The 20626-nt window shown below is 59.8% G+C and overlaps 1 protein-coding gene across 4 annotated transcripts in view; it reads left to right on the forward strand.

Annotated features, from left to right (window-relative positions):
• Positions 1–20626, forward strand: part of AHDC1 (AT-hook DNA binding motif containing 1) — a 91645-nt gene that overhangs the window by 36591 nt on the left and 34428 nt on the right. For 3 of the 4 annotated variants that reach the window (XR_003678180.2, XM_028483763.1, XM_024125683.2), the window contains exons 3-6: positions 7128–7305; positions 12393–12504; positions 12650–12687; positions 13084–17985. Coding sequence is in view for 3 of the 4 variants with exons in the window: in XM_028483763.1 (XP_028339564.1) it covers positions 13158–17942 (4785 nt within the window). In the remaining variant the exon portion in view is untranslated. Of the gene's footprint in view, positions 1–7127; positions 7306–10116; positions 10154–12392; positions 12505–12649; positions 12688–13083; positions 17986–20626 lie in introns of those variants that run through there. The other variant, XM_028483764.1, reaches the window with a different exon arrangement.

The following is a 20626-nucleotide window of genomic DNA, read 5'->3' on the forward strand; positions in this document are numbered from 1 at the left end:
GCTGCCCCCCCCACACACACACTTTATCACTTAATGTCTCCCCCTTCCACCCTCCCCTGTCTCTTGAGTGCGTCTCGCCCTTTCACTCTGTGTCTGTTGGTCTTTGGGTGTGTCAGTCCCTCTGTGTGTCTCCAGCTCCCTGTGGTGTCTTCAGTTCCCTGAGCCTTGCCCTGTCTGTGGCAACTCCTCCATCTCCTTCCCCTTTGCATGTGTCTTGCTCTCTCTCTCTGTCTTTGTCTCTGCCTCATCCTGCCTGTCTCTCTGTCTCTTTGTCTTTTTCCTCCTCCTCTGTGCCTCTCTTCCTGAGTCTCTCTTGCGCTCTTCTCCTTCCTCTGGCTTCTTCTCTGTCTCTCCCGCAGCCCCTCCCTCCTCATCTCTTCCTGCCTCTGCACCCTCATTCTGCCCCGTTTCCCTTGCCCCCACATTCTCCCTCTTTCCGTCTCTCTCTCCCTGAATCTGATTCTTTGCCTTGGTTTCTCATTCTCCCTCTCTTCTTCCGACTCTCTCCTTCTAGTACATAGATTTCTTTCCAGCCTTCTTTATCTATTTCCCACTTGGCCATTACCCTCACGGCCCCTGGGTTGGAACTGGGAGAGGGGGGCCCTCCAGAATCACCCCGAAGGAGTCCCCTTTCAAGTGGGGGCCAGATGTCCTGGCGCCCCATTGGGCACATGTAGTTGAACCTGAGATGAGGAGGGGAGGTTCTGAGGTCAAAGAGCCAACAGGGGGTGCGGTACCAGGAACCAAGAATGCCAGGCCTCCCTTCCCAGGGTTTCAGAGGACGGGCTCCATCCATCTAGCTTACCTTCTACCAGCCCAGGTGGAGGCAGAGGGTAGTCCTAGGGGCTGAGCTGGCTCAAGAAGCCCCCGGCTCTAAGAACTCAAAGTAGAGCATGTTTAGGCTTCCCTCACTGATTCCTGGGATTTGTTCCTCCCCTGCTACAATGAAAGCTGTTTCAGACTGTGCCTTAGTTTCCCCCAGTGGCACGGGGTGGGGGTGGGGTACTACCCTTGCTCTATCTCTGACTTTTTTTTAAAGTACTTTGAGTTCCTGGAGCAAAATCGGGCTAATAAAGAACAGGGAAAGGGTAAAGTGACTCCCACCCCCTCGCTCACCACTACTCTGTGCTGGAGGTGGACTCCAGCACAGAAGAATTTGTTTGGCTCAGGGCAGGGGTAGAATAAGGGTCCTGTCTCCTGAAGTATCTGGTGGAGGACAATGCCCCCCCCGCCAGGCCCCCCCCTCCCGCAAAGACTGGCAGCCCCTGCTGTCAAGCCCTCCCTCCCAGTCTGGGCAGTGGCCTCTAGCCCTTCTCCCCACAGCCCCTCTTCAGAATGAGCTTCGTGTCATGGGAAACAGGCCCTGGGGTGGGGATGCCAGGCCTCCAGGGCCCAGCCCTTGCCTCTGGGTGTGATGAGACCTGGCCAGACAGACAGTTCTAGGACTCCGGGGTCTGGGCACTACTCACCAAGTGGCCAGGAGGGGGAGTAGGGGTGCCTGGGGGAGGCGGGTTGCACGCAAGGCATGCTGGGCCCCCTCGGCGGGTGGGTGGGGGGAACAAAGCTGGCATCGAGGCCTCAGCTAAAATTAGCCGCTTCCCTGCGCGGGAGCGAGCATGCCTGCCAGCCGCCCAGATCGCCGCTGCCTCGGCAGGCCATCTGTCGCCACGTTTTGCTCAGTCCCCCAGGGCCCCCCAGCTCCAGCCACCCTAGGGGCTAGACAACTCTGCTCTGAGGCTGTCCCTGGCCAGGGCTCTGGGCTCTGCTGCTGTCATGCTGTGTGACCTCAGGCTAGGCCTTTCCCTCTCTGAGCTCCTGTACAACGAGAGGGCCCCAGACACCGACCTCCCAGTCCTCGAGTCCTTCCAAGCACCAGGTGCTGGTGCTGGTCATGGGGGCTGGAGTGTGGGGCTGCCTCCCTCCCATAGAGCTGGCCTTCTGGTCCAAAGTTTGAAGGTGGGCCAAGTGGGGTTTAGGGTAAAGGTCAGGCTATATGACAGACTCCTATCCATTTCCTTGATCTTCACTGGACAGTAGGGCAGCTCTATAAGCAAGAACATCCTAACACACACGTGCACACACAATCAATCTCCAAGTCTTAAGAAACAGCTTCAGGTAGGAAGCCTGGAGGCGGAGGCTGAGTTCAGCCAATACCAGCTTGATCTGTGGCTTGGGCACGTCTCCTGCCCTCTCTTAGTCTCTTTTCCCCTCTTCAGTAAGAAGCTCCCGTTTCCTGAGCACCTGTCCACTTCATGCTGCGTTATCTCGTGAGGCTGACATTATCATTCCTGCTTTACGGTTGAGGAGACAGAGGTAGAGAAAGCTGAGGTTCCTGTTGAGGAAGCGGTGGAGCCAGGGGTTGGACCCGCTGTGTCCTCCTTCCCGTGGCCCCCAGTACTCTGCTTGCTGGTCTGCAGCCTCAGCACTTCCCTGGCTGCTGCCTCTTCCCCCACTCCCCAAAGCCAAAGAGACTGAGCCTCTGCTCCAAGGTCACTCCGCTTGGCCTGGGAGGAGTTCAGACTTGAACCCAGGCCCCTTGGCTCCTGTCCTCCCTCACTTTCTGGCCAGCAGGCTGGGCCTGTTCCCTGGGTGAGTCATGCCCCTGGACTTTGGCCTCCTTGTCAGGCTCTGTGGCCTGAATTTGGAGAGGGGGCCCTTGTAAGAAAGAGGGGCTCCCCTGGCCACAGGGGGAGTCTGAAGCTATCGCCCCACTCCCTCAGTTCTGGGCCCCAAGCGCATGGTGACAGCAACCCCTACCCTGCCTCCCCTCCCCCACCTCTAAGAAGTCTTGTAGGAACTGCTCCTCAGGCCTCGTTGACAGCCTCCCTCCACTACACAGTCTGCCCCCTCCCTCGATAACAGCTACATTCAGTTAGAAGTGGGGTGGGGGTGGCTGCCTGGGGAGGTGGCATTTTCAGGTTGTCTGTGTGCCCAGGCGGCTTTCTTCCCAGCACTCAGCTTCCCCAGCTCCGGGCCAGTGGGTTACCCAGGAGGGAGGCCACGGCACCTCCCCTCCTGGTGTTCAGGGACCAAGGTCACGCCCAGAGCCCTGTGCACCTCCACCTCCTGGGGCCAGTGGTGTTTGTCACTGGGGCAACATGTGGCTGGGCCCGGCTCTGGCAGTGCTGGGGTGACATTCATGCCCTGTGAGCTGTGACGCCTCTGCAGGCAGAGGACAGCACCACCAGGCTGGCAGTGACGGGGGTGGGGTGGGGTGGGCTGTCACCCGTCCAAAGCAGCCAGGGTGACATGTCGTTTACCCATCCTATCCTACAGTCTGGAGGGAGGACTGATGGGGAAGGGGTGAGGTTGTGTCCCTGGCTTATACTCTGTGTGTTCGGGGGAGGCGTCCGTACCTCTGTCACACCTGGAAGGTGAGGGGTGTGTGTGTGCGTGTGTGAGAGAGAGAGAGAGAGACAGTGAGTGAGAGACAGGTTCTCTGTGCATTTCACATCCTATCAGTGGGTGAGGGGGCGCCTGATTGTATGTCAGTTACACCATTGTGAGGGTGACAACCTGTGTTCTTGTCTCATACTGTCTGGGGGTATCAGATGTGCCCATCTCAGGCTTTGGAGGAAGTGACAGGTTCTGTGCTTAGCTCATCCTGTTAGGAGGGTAGTCACCCACTCGTACTCCTGTCTCTCTGACTGTTGGGTATGTGTGAGTTGTCACCATGTGCCTATCTCATGCCGGTGTGGGGAGTGACATGTGTGATTATCTCATGCTGTTGGGGGGTTGTCAGTAACTTGGGAGCTTGTCCGTCACCCTAAAGAGACATGTTGCCCAGTGGTATGGGGCTGACAGTTGGCAGGTCCCCAAAGGGCAGGCCAGAGCAAGCGCCCAGGCCAGGGGCACAGGGCCAAGCTGGGATGGGGGAGTCTCTGTTCCACAAGACCTACCTTCTGACCCACGTGCCAGCCCTTGCGACTGTTCCCCAGGAGGAAAGACCCAGTGTTTTGCAGATGGTGTGGAAAGGGGCCTCTGGGGCTGGGGCAGGTGTGACCTGGGAGGTGGGGCGCCAGGCAGGGCTGGCATGGGGGCCTGTGTCCCCGCAGGTCTGGGAGACCCTATTGCTTGCCTCTCCTGCCCCTGAAACTGTTAAACTAATTAAGGCTGTGGAGCCGCAGGATTAATCGGGGCAGCTTGGCGGCGCGGGCCGGGAGCTCAGGTAGTCGATTAGTGCGCCGCGGAGGATATTGGATTTCTGAACCGCAAGTCAGCACTATTCCGGCCTGTTATCTCTCCCAGGCTCGAGGGTCAGGAGGCGGGAGGCTCCGGAGCAGCCACTCCCCCTGCCCTCCCGCGTCCCCACCCACCGCCCCTGCCCTCCCTGGCCCTGCAGCAGGTCCCCTCCATCAGGCTTGCGGCCCCAGTGCCGCCCTCCGCGCCCTCAGTCCCTCCTGGCCTGACTCGCACCCTGTGCCTCACTGACTCCTGCTCAGCCTCTGACTAGTCTCTCTCCACTTCAGTCGCCTTCCCTGTCGCTCTCCCTGTCCCCCACTCCGTTAGCCTCTCCCATCACCCGTCTCTGTCCCTCTGCTTTTGTGTTTGTGTGTGCCTGTCTCGGTTCTCATGTCTCTCTGTCTCTCTCCCTGTGTGTCTCTGTGTATCTTTCTCGCTCGCTCTCTGTCTTTTTCTCTCCCCCTGGCGCTCAATCTCTCCCCTCTCTCTTTCTCTCTCTCTCTCTCTTCCTCTCTCTCTCTCTCTCTCTCTCTCTCTGTCTTTTACTCTCTCTCTTGTGTGGTCTCGGCTGGTGTCTGCAACCAGAACAAATCTCCCCCAGCCAACACCCCCTGAACAAGGAGGCCAGAGCAGCTAATGGGAAACATGTGATTCTGCCTTGCGCTTGGAGCACCGTGAAGGGAGCCTTAGTCCCAGCTCAGCCCCTGCTCCCCCCTTGCTGCATTCCCCCCACCACTCTGTCCCCTGCCTCCCAGCATCCCCCCAGCCTGTGCGGGCACAGGCGCAAGTTCCCCAGTCATTTACATTTCCGGGGGTGTCGGAGCTGGCGTTTATCAGTTGGGGAGTATCAGGCTGTGGAGGGGTTGGGAGCAGCTTTACTCCTTAGGTCGCCCCAGCCCCCAGGGCCAGGCAGACCTCATGCAGACTCCCCCCACCCACCACCACCATATGTAGGAGAACAGGGCCAAGATGAGCTGAGCTGTGGCGGCCTGGGGGGGGGGCAGCCAATCCACCCCCACTGGAGGGCTCTGGGGCCACCCAGATTTCCATCTTTTCCGCCCTCCTGGGCCTCTGGGGAGCTGCAGAGGTGGGGGCTCCCCAAGGGCTTGGGAGCTGCCCGGCTGCATTTCTCTGCCCACCCAACCGCGGGGGGAAGGGGGGACGGATCAGAGCAGGGAGGCTCTGGCAGGTTGGAATTCTCCTTCTCTGCCTGTGGATAAATTGTCCCTAATCCAGGCTTGGGGAGTTGTCTGGCTCCTACAGAAAGAGAGAGAGAGAGAGAGAGAACACGCAGGAGATAGGGAGGGAGGAGGGAAGCAGGCATACAAACACAGTGACACAGACACACACCGTCTCACAAAGGGTCTCCCATGCACACACACGCGCGCGCGCGCACACGCACTGACAAGTTACATAAAGGCACCACACAAACACTGAGGCACCGTTTTACTGACAGGCATACCATGGCACACAGACTCACCCATGTTGATATTGACACAGACATACAATGACATGGCACAAGGACCCACTGACATACACAGATGCACAATGATAAAGTCATACAGCACACACACGCAGAGTTACACACGTGAGCACATACTGACCCACAGTGAAACAGACCCACAGGGACACTGTGACCAGTCATGCCATCACACCATGACCCTGAAAACCCAGAGAAAGGCAGAGGTAGGAGGGAGGCAGCACTGATCCACAGTGACACCAGTGCCCGCAGTCACAGGCCTCAAGATTGGAAGCCTGCAGGGACAGCAGAGGACCCGCCCCACCCCCACCCCCACCCCACCCCCCGCCCCAGTACACACGCCCAGAGAGTCAGAGATGGGCAGAAGCCGGTTCAGCTCCTGACAACAGTGAGATGCAGAGAGCTGTGTGCACACACGGGCACTCACCCCCTGACCACAGCTGGGCACACCTTGTCACATTAGGTACACACTCACACCTCTGTGTCCCCACAGGCATGCAGACATAGGCTCAGCTGGACACACACAGAGAACTGAACAGACCCAGGTGCACACACCCACACGTATAATTGAAGACACCGAACACAAGTAAGTATCAGCTCACTCACACACACACACATACACACAGTCCCATACACGTACACTCTTAACACATATACTTGTACAGACATACAAATACACCCAGAGAAGCATACAGAAGGCTAAGTAGACCCAGGAAGCCACACACAGGTGTATTTGCCCAGACAGCTGACGCTCACAGACGTGCATCTGTACAGGCAGGATCTCTGACACACATACACACACACATTCCCAGGCAACCAAAACCTCTAAGTAGTCCATGAGGCCTGGTTCCCAGACCCACTCTCGGCTTCAGTACAGACCTCAGGGAGGCAGACGAATGGGCAGGAAGCAGGGGTGGTGGTGGTAAGGAGGGCCACGGTTATTAAAGAAAACAAGAGACATATAACCAGTCGCTGATGGAGAAGGGTAAATGCCAGCTGCGTATACACCTCTCATGAAAATCTGCATTCACCATCACTTTGAACAGCAACTCTCACACCTACGTTGTAAGTGAGCTCTTAGCATTTATAGTTTCCCCAGAGTGCTTCTCCCCCATTCATAAGCTCTCCCCATTTTATAGATGAGAAAACTGAGAGCCAGAGAGGTTAACTGACTTGCCCAAGATCACCTAGTTGGTGAGAGTTGAGCCAGGGACCATTCTGACTCCCAAGGCCAGGTTCTTTTCACCATAGCATGTGTGTTCATGTTCACGCGTACATGTACCTACCCACACGACGATACTACCTGGGGTTTCAAGAGATAGGCTCACACTCCCCAGTGAAATGAAGTTGGAGCCAATTTCATGCTGTGCAAGAGTGGACCCCATCTAGGATGGCCTCCTGGTCCCTCCCTCTGGCTCATCCTGTATCCATGCTTATGTCTGGGGTGCTGTTTTTGTTTCCACAGATGGGAGCTTGCCTGCCTGTCTGCCCATTGGCCTGGACCCCAGAGCCTGCCCAGCTAAGTGCGTGCAGAGGGCCCCGGCTTCGGGGCGACTCTCAGGCCGCCGAAGAGACCACCCTGGAATCACTGGCAAAGACAGGCCTTTCTTGCTGAGCTGGGCCTGTCTGCACTGCCTGCTCAGGTAACAGTGTATAGAGAAGCCGGGTCTGTGCCTGGCCACCCCAGGAAGTGGGGATCAGGGGTACTTCCTTCCCAGTCCTAGCAGGGATTTCCCCCCTCCCAGCTTAGGCCAAAAAGAGGCCCTTTAGAATCAGAATATTTTAACCCAACTTACTCAGACTCCCCATTATCCAGAAAGGTGAGGTCCCTGGATATACAAGCAGTTCCCTAGAGTCCTGCCTCCTAGTCTGGGGACTCTTCCCTGCACCTGGATGACCTGAGAGAACTGGGAAGGGAAAGGGGTTGTGACAGTGACCAGAACCCAGGACAGAGGTAGAGACCAGAATGCCTGATGTGTGAAGCTGACCCCGCAGGACCCCTCTCTTCTAGAGTCTGTGGAAGCTGAGAGGACCTGGGTAATTCGGGTATGCTAGGCTGCCCTCCTGAGATGAGATGGGGCAGGGGTGGGGGCAGGACCCACCTCCCAACTCTGGGCCCGAATTAGCCCACCCAGGCTCAAGAGCCACAGAGGCCAGGTGGGGCTGCCCTGCCCTGCAGAGGCAACTCCCCGAACTGACACGTGAAGCCTCAAGCCTCAGGCTCTAGGAAGCTCCCTAGAGCCCAGCCTGCCTGGGGACCCCACCCAACTTCCAAAAGAGCATTCCTGGGGCCTGAGGTCTGGGGGCGGGGCCTCCTGGGATTGTAAGGGTGGGGAGGTTCAGCTGTGGGAGGATGCAGAGCTGGATGTACCTGACTGTATATGTACAGGGCATCTCGTGTGCGGGTCCTCCGGCTTGTGTGCAAGCAGGCACATGCAGGACCCTGTCCGTAGGTGTGCAGGGTTCTGCACACAAGAGTAAGTGGACTGGGCTGGGGGACACTCAGAGGCTGTGTATGTAGTACATCGGAGTGAGTGTGCAGGATTCAGAGCGTGTCCTGGGCAGGTGTGGGGAGACTGGAGTGTTGTGCGTGCCACGCTGGATGGTGTCTGTGTGCAGGGCGCTAGTGTACACTGGAGAGGTGTGTAGACAAGAATCTGAACACACTGGGGTGCTACGTGAGTACAGTGGGGTGGGATGTGTACACAAAGATCCTTCCCCGTGTCACCGGGGAAGCGTGTGTTCAAGGTTCCGGCTGCACACTGGGGGTGGTGTGTGCACGTGGCTCCGTTTGTGCTTTGGAGGTGGGCTGGGCAGGCCTTCAGCTGAGCTGGGCTCAGCAGTGCCCAGCCTTGTGGCCAAATTGCTGAAGTCACTTCCTTTCCAGCAGCAACTTTCCAGGAGGAGGAGTTCTTCAGACCTGGGCGGGGAGTGGGGGTGCAGAACAAGGAGCTCTCAGGGGAAGGAGGTGGGCGGTGGTGAGAGGCTGTGGGGAGGGCCTGGTGGGGCTGGAGGAGGGAAGTCCTCCAGTAGACAGAAGGAAAGACAAGGACAGGAGTCTGGAAGGGCCAAGGGCAGGAGGGGATGGGGGCGGAGCAGGGCGGGAAGCACAGTCCCTGGGTGACCTCGGAGAGAGGAAGGGAGGGCTGCCCGGCAGGGTGACCCTCAGGTTCAGCCAGAGCTGGCGCTGGTGCCCACACACCTGGCACCCAGGGCTGGGGGCTGGCAGGGGGTGGGTCTGGGGCAGACCTGCTTGCCAGGTGCCCTGCTCTGGGCAGGAAGGGGGTGGACAAGGGCTGCACAAAGGACCTCTGTGTGGCTGGGGGTAGGGTGGGGTGGGGTGTGCTGTGCTGTGGTGGGGAGCCCTGATGATTCCAGGGGGTGGGGCGGGGCTTGCTCCCCTCGGGGGCGTCAGTGGCTCTAAGGGGACACCTAGTGGTGAGGGAGGGTAGTGCATGGGATGACCTAGGTGGGAGGGGTGCCGAAGCTGGGTGGGGGTAGATTAGAAGTCAAAAATTAGAACTGGTGGTTGGGACTAGGACAGTTAGAGAAAGTTTCAGGGGAGGGGGCTGACTCTCTGGACAGTGAAGAAGTTTGGTTTAGAGGAGCCCAACAGACCTAAGTGCAGACTCCAGCTCTTCCCTGTCATGGCTGTTTGTCTTTAAGGGCATTACTTAACCTCTCTGAGCCTCCATTTATATGCCAAATAAGTGACAGCTGCCATTATTTTTTTCATCATTGTTATTTTTGTTATGATTTTGGTCTGGAGTCAGGTTGGAAGATGATCTTCAGGTACAATTGGGTGGCTGGGTGGGGGCTGAAGAGAAGGAAGTTGAGAGGGGTGATGCATAGTTCCTGAAGGGGCAGATCCTGGGAGATAAAGGCCCTGAAGGGAGGTGATGGAGGAAGTTTCACAGCAGCAGTGGTAGCCCCTTTGATGCAGAGTTTTCCATTTGAGGACATCCCTGAGCCTTCGGTCTGGGCTGGGAGGGAAATGGTGTTGTGGGGGGGAGGAGTATGCAGGCTAGAGAGAGGGTCATGAGGCCGGAAGTGAGAGCTGGGGCTGGCAGCCTGGCTCCCCTGGGGAGGCTGTGGGTGGGGGAGGGGAGGCTGCCTGGGGAAGGGGTGGGGTGGTCACAGCCGCAGCGGGGGAGGGTGGGGCTGGGGACTCAAGGATGTGGGCTGGCCCTTCCCGGCACTGTGCACAGCAGGTTGGGGCCCCCAGCCCCCTTCCCTCCCAGCCAGCTGGTGTCCCCATAGGCAGGCTCAGACACACTGACCCAGAAGCAGACAGATGGACAGAAGAACCTTTTCGACGTTGCTCACAGACGTGGGATAGGTGGTGCCCTTGGGAGGGGTCCAAGAAAATGGATGCCTGGGTGTGGTGGGGAGGGGTGCCAGCTTCTTCCCTCAGATCCTGGAGGCTGCAAGAGAGAGCAGTGGACAGAGTCAGGAGGTCTGGCAGGACAACGTGCCCAAAGGTCTTCACGGGTGGGTGGAACAGAAGCAACCGCTGGAGAGGAGGTTTCTCTCTTCTGCCAAGATCACACCCTCAGGCCCCAAGTGGGAGGTCTCCAGAGCAGGGAGGGTTGGTGAGCCCCACCCTCAGTAAGGGAGGGATGATGGCTTCTGGTAGGCATCTCAAAGAGGGCAGCACTGTGGATCAACGTACTGTTGGAAATCTGACCTGGAGACTCCACAGAGTCTGAGCCCCTTCCCTCCTTTGTGAGTGTCTTACCCACAGTCCTTCCTGCAAGAGCAACAGTGAGATTCTTGAAGCAGAGAGAGCCTAGCCTAGAAGGGGCCAGGCCACAGTCTGCAGGCAGGCATGAGAGAGAACAGAACCCTGAGTGATCGAGTAAATGGGACAGTGAGGAACAGCTGAGGCCTGGGACCTGCAGGGACAGGGGATGTTCTGCCTGGATGAGCAACAAAGAGGCCCTTCTCATGCCATTTTTGTGGTCTTGGGCAAAGTCTCCTTCCCTCTTCCGGTCTCAGTTTCCTCGTCTGTAAAATGGGAGGCGCACGAGGTGGCACTAGAACAGTGTAGCCACTAGGGGAGCCGATTAAAAATACAGATTCCCAGATGTCCCTTCAGATTTATGAGTCAGACTCCCCTGGACTAGGGTCTGGGTATCTGCAAGGTTACATAGCTTCCCCAGGCCCAGGGTTTGGAAGCCAATGGGTTAGATGATTTTAAGGTTCCTTCCAGCCTTAAGTGAGACCACAGCTCTAGAAGGAGCCCTTTCAGGAGTGGCTCAAGGAGAGTTGCAGGAGCTGGGAGTGGAAGGAGGCTTTGGACTTGGCAGAATTAGGAATCTTGCCACTTAGCAGCTGTGTGACTTCAGGCAAGTTATACAACTGCTCTGAGCCTGTTTCCTCTGTAACGTGGAGACAATAAACCATGTCTCCCAGGTTCCGTGAAGATTCAGTGGGTCATATATGTGGAGGTGCTTCATAGATTGCAAATTGCCACCCACCAAAGGCGAGTGGACGGGTGTCCCTGCCCACACTCTCCTGTCCCCGAGTCAGCTCTGCAGTCTTCCTGTGGAGTTAACAGCCCTGGGCAGCGATCCTCCCAGTGGTCAGGGACCATTCAGCTCCCTGCTCCCCCAAACCCCAGCTCCTGGGGATCAGCCGGGGCCCTGAGTCCCCAGGCTCCCTTGGGTGTCGGACATGCCTGGATCTAAATCCCACCTCTGCCCTGGCCAGCTCAGGGAGTCAGTCGGTAAATATTTATGTAGCATCCATAGCCCAGGCCCTGGGGTCAGGGGATACAACGGTAAACAAGACAGACACAGTCCTTGCCCCTGAAGAGCCCATACTTGGGGAGCAGACACACTGAACAGCCAGTCATACAAGTAGTTGACTGCAGTCACGATAAATACTGTGAAGGTGAAATAAAGAGGGCTCTAAAAATATGTAGCAGGGGCCGGATGGAGGCTAGAGGTGGCATGGAGGGCGGAGAATGTCCCTTTTCACATTCTTAATCTCCTTCCCTCCTTCCACATCCTACTTGGGTCCCACTTTTGGGTCTGGAGAGGAAAGAGAGAGAGCCTCGGGGAAAGGCGGGGCTGATCGTTCTGTGTGCCTCATTCATTCATTCATTCGTTCAGTAAATATTTTTTGAAGCACATTTGTGGGCCATGTGCTGATCCGGGGGTTGGGAGATGCACACAGAAGTCAGCAGGACAGAAATCCTTGCCTCCATGGTGCTTACCACCTTCCAGCGGATGGTTTCCTCGACTGTGAAAGCAGGGATGATAATCGTATTGATCTCCAGTTTGAAGGGGGGTCAGATGAGGTAATCCATATAAAGCGCTTAGTCCAGTGTTTGGCAGCAGAGAAAGTGTCCCCAGAATATGAGCTTTTGTCGTTGTTGACTCCCTGGTATGATTGTTAAACCTCTGACCCCAGGCACTCTTCAGTTTTCCTTTGCAGCTCTTATCCCGCTAATAATTAAGTCACTTACAATAATCTGATAAGTGTTTGTCTACCCAGTCCTTGTGCAAAGTAGGCACTCCATAAATAATGAGTATATGAATGAGTGAATGATGTCACTTCATCTCTGAGCCTCCATCTCCTCATCTGCAAAATGGGGTTATTAATAGCCCCTACCTCGCAGGATTGGTATGAAGAATTAAATGAAACGATGCCTGGACAGCTTCCAGCCCAGTGCCTGGCGCGCAGTAGGTGCTCACTAAACCTGAGCTGCGGTGGTCCTTTCCAGGCGCTGTCCACGCCCCGAGGCCTGGGCTCAGGCCGAAGCTGCTCCACAGCACCCCCAGCTGGCAGCCAGCGACTGGCAGAGCCCCCAGGCACGGGGGCCCTCTCTCTTTCAGGTCAGCTGGGCGTGCGCTGGAGGGAGTACTGGGGGAGCTGGGGTTGGTATGTGGGGGAGACCGGGCCCCGTGGGCAGGTGGGCAGTGGTTGGGCTGTGGCCAGCAGACCACTGAGATCTCCTCTTGCCTGTCTCGCTGCCCACAGAGATCTCCAGTGTGACAGCCCAGGCGGCAGAGCCGAGGGTGAGTGGCCGGGGTTCTCCTAGAGCCCTGGGGATGGGGCAAGAAGGAAGAGGCCGTGTCCTTGATAGGACTTCCGGGCCCTCTGACAGGGGCCTGGCCCTCTCCTGACGTTTGATCCACCTTGCTGATGGGCTTCCTTCTCAAAAGCGGGTGAACTGTTCTCCCCCAGCCCTTAGCCAGAGTCTAGACAAAAGTGGGTGAGCTGTCAGTAAGTGGAACTGGGGCCCATGGGGGTTCATGATGCGTGTGGTGGTTTAGGAAAAGCTGGGGGTCAACGAGGGGATTGGGCTTCGGGAGGGGACTCAGGGGAGGGGTGCAGGGGATCACTGAGGACATGGGAAGCTGATGAGGACTTAGGCGTTCGGTGAGGGACCTCCTGCCTGTGCTGCCCGGCAGGTCCTGGTCCCGGCTTCTCGCACCCTCATGTCAGCCCCGGCCCCGCCCGGCGGCCCGCGGAGGACAAGGTCAGGATGCGTGTGAAGCCCCAGGGCCTGGTGGTGACTTCCAGTGCCGTGTGCAGCTCTCCTGACTACCTCCGGGAGCCCAAGTACTACCCCGGCGGCCCCCCCACCCCCCGGCCCTTGCTTCCCGCCCGGCCCCCTGCCAGCCCACCCGACAAGGCCTTCGCCCACACCTTCTCCGAGAACCCGCGCCCACCCCCACGCCGGGACCCCAGCACCCGGCGCCCACCAGTCCTTGCCAAGGGGGACGACCCGCTGCCCCCGAGGGCGGCCCGTCCTGTCTCCCAGGCCCGCTGCCCCACCCCCGCGGGAGACGGCAGCAGCTCCCGACGGCGCTGGGACAACGGGCGGGTGAACCTGCGTCCAGTGGTCCAGCTGATTGACATCATGAAGGACCTGACCCGGCTCTCCCAGGACCTGCAGCACAGCGGCGTGCACCTGGACTGCGGTGGCCTCCGGCTCAGCCGCCCACCTGCCCCGCCCCCCGGGGACCTTCAGTATAGCTTCTTCTCCTCACCCAGCCTGGCCAACAGCATCCGCAGCCCTGAGGAGCGGGCCACCCCCCATGCCAAGTCTGAGCGGTCCAGCCACCCCCTCTACGAGCCTGAGCCTGAGCCTAGGGACAGTCCCCAGCCCGGCCAAGGCCATAGTCCCGGAGCCACGGCCGCAGCCACCGGTCTGCCACCAGAGGCCGAGCCAGACGGCCCCGATTACTCAGAACTCGCTGACGCCGACATCCTGAGTGAGCTGGCCTCCCTTACTTGCCCCGAGGCCCAGCTGCTGGAGGCCCAGGCCCTCGAGCCACCGTCGCCTGAGCCAGAGCCTCAGCTCCTAGACCCCCAGCCCCGCTTCCTGGACCCGCAGGCACTAGAGCCGCTCGGGGAAGCTTTGGAGCTGCCGCCCCTGCAACCCCTTGCCGATCCTCTGGGGTTGCCGGGCCTGGCTCTACAGGCCCTAGATACCCTGCCCGACTCCCTGGAGTCGCAGCTGCTCGACCCTCAGGCACTTGACCCCCTGCCCAAGTTGCTTGACGTCCCTAGCCGCCGTCTGGAGCCCCAGCAGCCCCTGGGACCCTGCCCGCTGGCTGAGCCCTTGCGCCTGGACTTGTGCTCACCCCATGGCCCTCCTGGGCCTGAGGGTCACCCCAAATACGCCTTGCGGCGCACCGATAGGCCAAAGATCCTGTGTCGCCGACGGAAAGCCGGACGGGGACGCAAGGCAGACGCCGGCCCCGAGGGCCGTCTGCTGCCCCTGCCTGTGCCCACAGGGCTGGCGGCTGCCCTGGCTGAGCCCCCGCCCCCGCCCCCACCTCACGCCCTGCCCGGCCCAGGCCCAGTCCCAGAGCTGGAGCCCGAATCCTCCCAGACCCCAGTGGTCCCTACCCGCAGAGGCAAGTGCCGGGGCGTGCGGCGCATGGTGGTGAAGATGGCCAAGATCCCCGTGTCGCTGGGCCGGCGGAACAAGACCACGTACAAGGTGTCATCTTTGAGCAGCAGCCTGAGCGTGGAGGGCAAGGAGCTGGGCCTGCGCGTGTCCACAGAGCCCACCCCGCTGCTGAAGATGAAGAACAATGGGCGCAACGTGGTGGTGGTCTTCCCACCCGGCGAGATGCCCATCATTCTCAAGCGTAAGCGCGGCCGCCCTCCTAAGAACCTGCTCCTGGGCCCCGGCAAGCCCAAGGAGCCAGCGGTGGTGGCGGCCGAGGCAGCCACCGTGGCGGCAGCCACCATGGCCATGCCGGAGGTGAAGAAACGGCGGCGGCGGAAGCAGAAGCTGGCATCTCCCCAGCCGTCCTACGCAGCGGATGCCAACGACAGCAAGGCCGAGTACTCGGACGTCCTCGCCAAGCTGGCCTTCCTGAACCGCCAGAGCCAGTGCGCTGGACGGTGCTCACCGCCCCGCTGCTGGACGCCCAGTGAGCCCGAGTCCGTGCACCAGGCACCCGACACGCAGAGCATCTCCCACTTCCTGCACCGTGTGCAGGGCTTCCGACGGCGAGGTGGCAAAGCAGGCGGTTTTGGCGGCCGGGGTGGGGGCCACGCGGCCAAGGCGGCCCGATGCTCCTTCAGCGACTTCTTTGAGGGCATCGGCAAGAAAAAGAAGGTGGTGGCCGTGGCAGCCGCTGGGGTCGGGGGCCCTGGCCTCGCTGAGTTGGGGCACCCACGCAAACGGGGCCGGGGGGAGGTAGACGCCGTGACTGGAAAGCCCAAACGCAAGAGGCGGTCCCGGAAGAACGGGACTCTGTTCCCAGAACAGGTGCCCAGCGGCCCAGGCTTTGGGGATGCGGGCACTGAGTGGGCCGGGGACAAGGGTGGTGGCTGGGCCCCTCACCATGGGCACCCAGGCGGGCAAGCTGGCCGAAACTGCGGGTTCCAGGGGACCGAGGCCCGGGCCTTTGCCTCCACTGGGCTAGAGAGCGGGGCTTCGGGCCGTGGCAGCTACTACAGCACAGCCGCACCTGCGGGCCAGACGGAGCTCAGCCAGGAGCGCCAAAACCTCTTCACCGGCTATTTTCGCTCACTGCTCGACTCGGATGACTCCTCCGACCTCTTGGACTTTGCCCTCTCAGCCTCTCGCCCCGAGTCCCGGAAGGCATCAGGCACCTACGCAGGGCCCCCCAGCAGCGCCCTGCCCGCCCAGCGGGGCCTGGCCACCTTCCCCAGCCGGGGAGCCAAGGCCAGCCCGGTGGTGGTGGGCAGCAGCGGGGCTGGGGCGGACCCCTCCTTCCAGCCTGTTCTGCCCACTCGCCAGACCTTCCCGCCGGGCCGGGCGGCGAGCTACGGGCTAACCCCCGGCACTTCCGACTGCCGGGCAGCCGAGACCTTCCCGAAGCTGGCTCCTCTGCCTTCTGCCGTGGCTCGCTCGCCTACCGCACACCCGCCCGCCAACACCTACGCCCCGCAGTACGGGGGCTACGGGGCTGGACAAAATGTATTCGCACCCGCTAAGCCCTTCACGGGCCAGGACTGCGCCAATAGCAAGGACTGCAGCTTTGCCTACGGCAGTGGCAACAGCCTCCCTGCCTCACCCAGCAGCGCCCACAGCGCTGGCTACGCCCCACCGCCTACCGGTGGCCCCTGCCTGCCACCAAGCAAGGCGTCCTTCTTCAACAGCTCTGAGGGGGGCCCCTTCTCTGGTTCGGCCCCCACACCCCTGCGCTGTGACAGCCGGGCCAGCACGGTCTCACCCGGCGGCTACATGGTACCCAAGGGCACCACAGCCTCTGCCACCTCTGCCGCGTCCTCGTCGTCCTCCTCCTTCCAGCCCTCGCCTGAGAACTGTCGGCAGTTTGCGGGGGCTTCTCAGTGGCCTTTCCGGCAGGGCTATGGAGGCCTGGACTGGGCCTCGGAGGCCTTCAGCCAGCTCTACAATCCCGGTTTCGACTGCCACGTCAGCGAGCCCAACGTGATCCTGGACATCTCCAACTACACGCCGCAGAAGGTGAAGCAGCAGACAGCCGTGTCCGAGACCTTCTCGGAGTCGTCCTCCGACAGCACCCAGTTCAATCAGCCCGTCGGCGGCGGCTTCCGGCGCGCCAACAGCGAGGCCTCGAGCAGCGAGGGCCAGTCGAGCCTGTCCAGCCTGGAGAAACTGATGATGGACTGGAACGAGGCATCGTCCGCCCCCGGTTACAACTGGAACCAGAGCGTCCTCTTCCAGAGCAGCTCCAAGCCAGGCCGCGGACGGCGGAAGAAGGTGGACCTGTTCGAGGCCTCACATCTGGGCTTCCCGTCAACCGCCTCGGCCAGCGCCGCGGGCTACCCATCCAAACGGAGCACCGGGCCCCGGCAGCCTCGGGGTGGACGGGGTGGCGGGGCCTGCTCAGCCAAGAAGGAGCGGGGCGGGGCGGCGGCCAAAGCCAAGTTCATCCCCAAGCCCCAGCCGGTCAACCCGCTGTTCCAGGACAGCCCGGACCTCGGCCTGGACTACTACAGCGGGGACAGCAGCATGTCACCACTGCCCTCGCAGTCGAGGGCCTTCAGCGTGGGCGAGCGAGATCCCTGTGACTTCATGGGACCCTACTCCATGAACCCGTCCACGCCGTCGGACGGCACCTTCGGCCAAGGCTTCCACTGCGACTCGCCCAGCCTCGGTGCCCCTGAGCTGGATGGCAAGCATTTCCCGCCGCTGGCCCACCCGCCCACGGTGTTTGATGCTGGCCTGCAGAAGGCCTACTCCCCCACCTGCTCCCCGACCCTGGGCTTCAAGGAAGAGCTGCGGCCGCCACCCACAAAGCTGGCTGCCTGTGAGCCCCTCAAGCATGGGCTCCAGGGGGCCAGCCTGAGCCATGCAGCTGCAGCCCAGGCCCACCTGAGCTGCCGGGACCTGCCGCTGGGCCAGCCCCACTACGACTCCCCCAGCTGCAAGGGTACGGCGTATTGGTACCCGCCAGGCTCGGCCGCCCGCAGCCCGCCCTATGAAGGCAAGGTGGGTTCAGGGCTGCTGGCTGACTTCCTGGGCAGGACGGAGGCCGCGTGCCTCAGTGCCCCACACCTGGCTAGCCCACCGGCCACACCTAAGGCCGACAAGGAGCCACTGGAGATGGCCCGGCCGCCCGGCCCACCCCGTGGCCCCGCTGCAGCTGCTGCTGGCTATGGCTGCCCACTCCTTAGTGACTTGACCCTGTCCCCCGTGCCGAGGGACTCGCTGCTGCCCCTGCAGGATACCGCCTACAGGTATCCAGGCTTTATGCCGCAGGCGCATCCTGGCCTGGGTGGGGGCCCCAAGAGCGGCTTCCTGGGGCCCATGGCGGAACCTCACCCTGAGGACACATTCACCGTCACCTCCCTGTAGTGCCAACTGAAGTGCCGACTGGACCTCGAGGTTTTGTTCCTGGGTGAGTCTGAGGATGTGGGTGCAGTGGGGAGAAGCCGGGGGTGGGGTGGGGGTGGGGTGGGGGGATGAGGACATTAGAGCTTGGGCAAGGGGAAGAAGTACAGCAATGAGCAGGAAGGATTTGAGGGCAAGCTTGGGGACCCGGGTTGGGATTCAGGGAGTCTGGCATTAGATGTTGGGAACAGTCTTAGGGAGGAGATGGGGCCTTGGGTGGGGAACCCAGTGTGGGGCTTGGGCATTCAGGGGGTCCCATTATTGAAATGGCTGGAGGACCACAGACTGGATGGGGCCATCTAGTTCGGTTCATCAGGCGTTCATTTCCCTCATCCATGCTAGGTCCTGGGCAGGGACCACCCGAGTCCCAGGAAGCACTCACCACTTGACCTCTTGCAAGGGAGGGCGTTTGCATGGCCCTGCATGTGACAGATGGAGAAAGAAGCAGGTTGGATAATGATCCGACGAGGCCCATCCAGGATACTGACCCTGCCTGCTTCCTTGTCTCCCTGGGAGCTTCATCTAGTTCAAGATGCAGTCTGGCAAGGGCCAGGCTGAGGGTGTGGCCAGTATGTCCTTTTCTGGTCTCCCAGGGTACCCCAAAGGCTATTTTTCAACAGGGTTTTTGGGATCTCCGTGTGCCTGGGGACCTGTAGCCAGCGGGTCTATCCCCAGGCAGGATGTTTCCTACCTAGAAAAAGCCAATCCCTTTCCTGAAGCCAAATGCTTTTCTTAAGAATTCCATTAGGGAACTCCCTGGCAGTCCAGTGGTTAGGACTCCTCTTTTCCACTGCAGGGGGCGTGGGTTCGATCCCGGGTTGGGGAACAAAGATCCTGCGATCCTGCAAGCCGCACTGCGCGGCCAAAAAGAATTCCGTTAAATATTGTTAGGTATTCAGATATTGTTTTATCAGGTACTGTCACCTCCTTGAGTTTTAAGATTTTGTGTTTAGGAAAAGGAAAATAAAAGAGGGGAAATGCCCCCAAAGTGGTAAAACGGGACAGAGTTGGAGGAATCATTTTCTTGATGAACAACCTGCTCCAGAAATGCAGCCGTAACTGGCCCATGAGATCCCACTTTTGGAACAGACCTGTTACAAAAATTGACCCAGACGTGGTGGGTGGTGATGGAGTGGGCTGGGGGCCTGTCTGAGCCCCTCATTCCCCACTACCTCTGCTTCTACTACAGCCTCCTGGGAGTGCCTTTCTCTGGAGAATGAATAGCAGGGCTCCTGGAAAGCCCCGTCCCTGCTCTGGGAAGGCTGTTCGAAGCCAGGGTGACTCAGGGTCCTGAAGTCATGTCAGTGGAAACTTATTACCCCCTCTCTGCCTGACCTCAGCTCCCTTGGTGCCTGAAGATGGCAAAGAGCAGCACATGGGAGTCAAGAGGCCTGGGGAAGGACCATTCCCCAACTGGCCAACTTGCTACATGCCCTTGACCAAGCTTTTGCCCCTCCTCCACCCCCCCCACCCCCCCCCCACCCCGCCTCTGTTTCCCCATCTGGTGAAGGCAGTTGACTTTGATAAGCTCTTGGGTTCTTAAAACTCTGCATGGCATAGACAGTGGACCAGACTTTCTTGGGGGGCAGCATATTTTTCCTCCTAATGAAACCAGACCAAGATTAAAATGGCCTTCCGTTCCCCATGCACCTCATTGCAAGCAGCAGAGGCGCAGATCTGAAGCAGGCCAGGGAGAAGCTGCTTAGGGTTTAAAATGTCAAACTCCTGATCCTTCTCACTGGAGGGGAGATGTCTCATGGATAATCCAGACATGTGAGATAATCCGAAAACCTTTCCTCCTGGGCTCTGGGTGGGAAAATAAACGGGTGAGGGGGCTGGGTGTTTGGGCAGGTCATGGCTCAGTGAGATACATAATGGAACCACCCAGTGAGACCTGAACGCAGGAGGGACTGGGATGCCATCCAGCCCCACGTTCTGGCCCCGCTCCCCACTCCGAGCTGGGAGTTGACAGCACTGTCCTCAGACCGATGCATTCAGTTGTTCCAGCCAGAGACGTCTGTCCAGCACCCACTGCATGCCAGGCATTGGGGACACAGCAGTGAACACCTCAAACGAGGTCCTGGTCCTCAGGGGGCTTCCAGTTTAGCGGGAAAGACAGTAAACAGAATGACACAAAGCATTTGGTCATTATCGCTGTAGGGAGGACTGTGCAAGAGGAGAAAAGCTAGGAGGCCATGAGGGCTTGCAGCCAGCTGACCAGATGCTGAGGCTGATGCCTGAAAGCTGAGGGGGCGTCAGCCAAATGGGGAGTGGGAAAAGCAGTGGGTAAAGCCCTGAGGCAGGAAGCGGCTCAGCTTCGCGGGAGCCCGATGGGAGGACAGCAGCACTGAGCGAGGGGGTGAGGGGGCAGGGCCAGATCATGCAGGGCATTGGAAGGAGTTTGAACTTTGTCCCAAGACAAATGGGGAACCACTGAAGCGTTCTCAGCTGGAATGTCGTGGGCCACAGTGGAGCAGGGCCGGTGTTGAAGGAGGGAGACCGGCTGCAGTAGCCCAGGCAAGCAGTGGTGGTGGCTTGGACCATGGTGGTGGGAGGGCTGTCCCCCTTCTTTATCCAAACACTCTCTCATCTAGGGCAAATCCCCCCCCCCCCCCCCCCCCCCCCCCCCCCCCCCCCCCCCCCCCCCC

Source organism: Physeter macrocephalus, unplaced genomic scaffold (genome assembly GCF_002837175.3).
Source record: "Physeter macrocephalus isolate SW-GA unplaced genomic scaffold, ASM283717v5 random_67, whole genome shotgun sequence".
NCBI classification, from domain to species: domain Eukaryota; kingdom Metazoa; phylum Chordata; class Mammalia; order Artiodactyla; family Physeteridae; genus Physeter; species Physeter macrocephalus.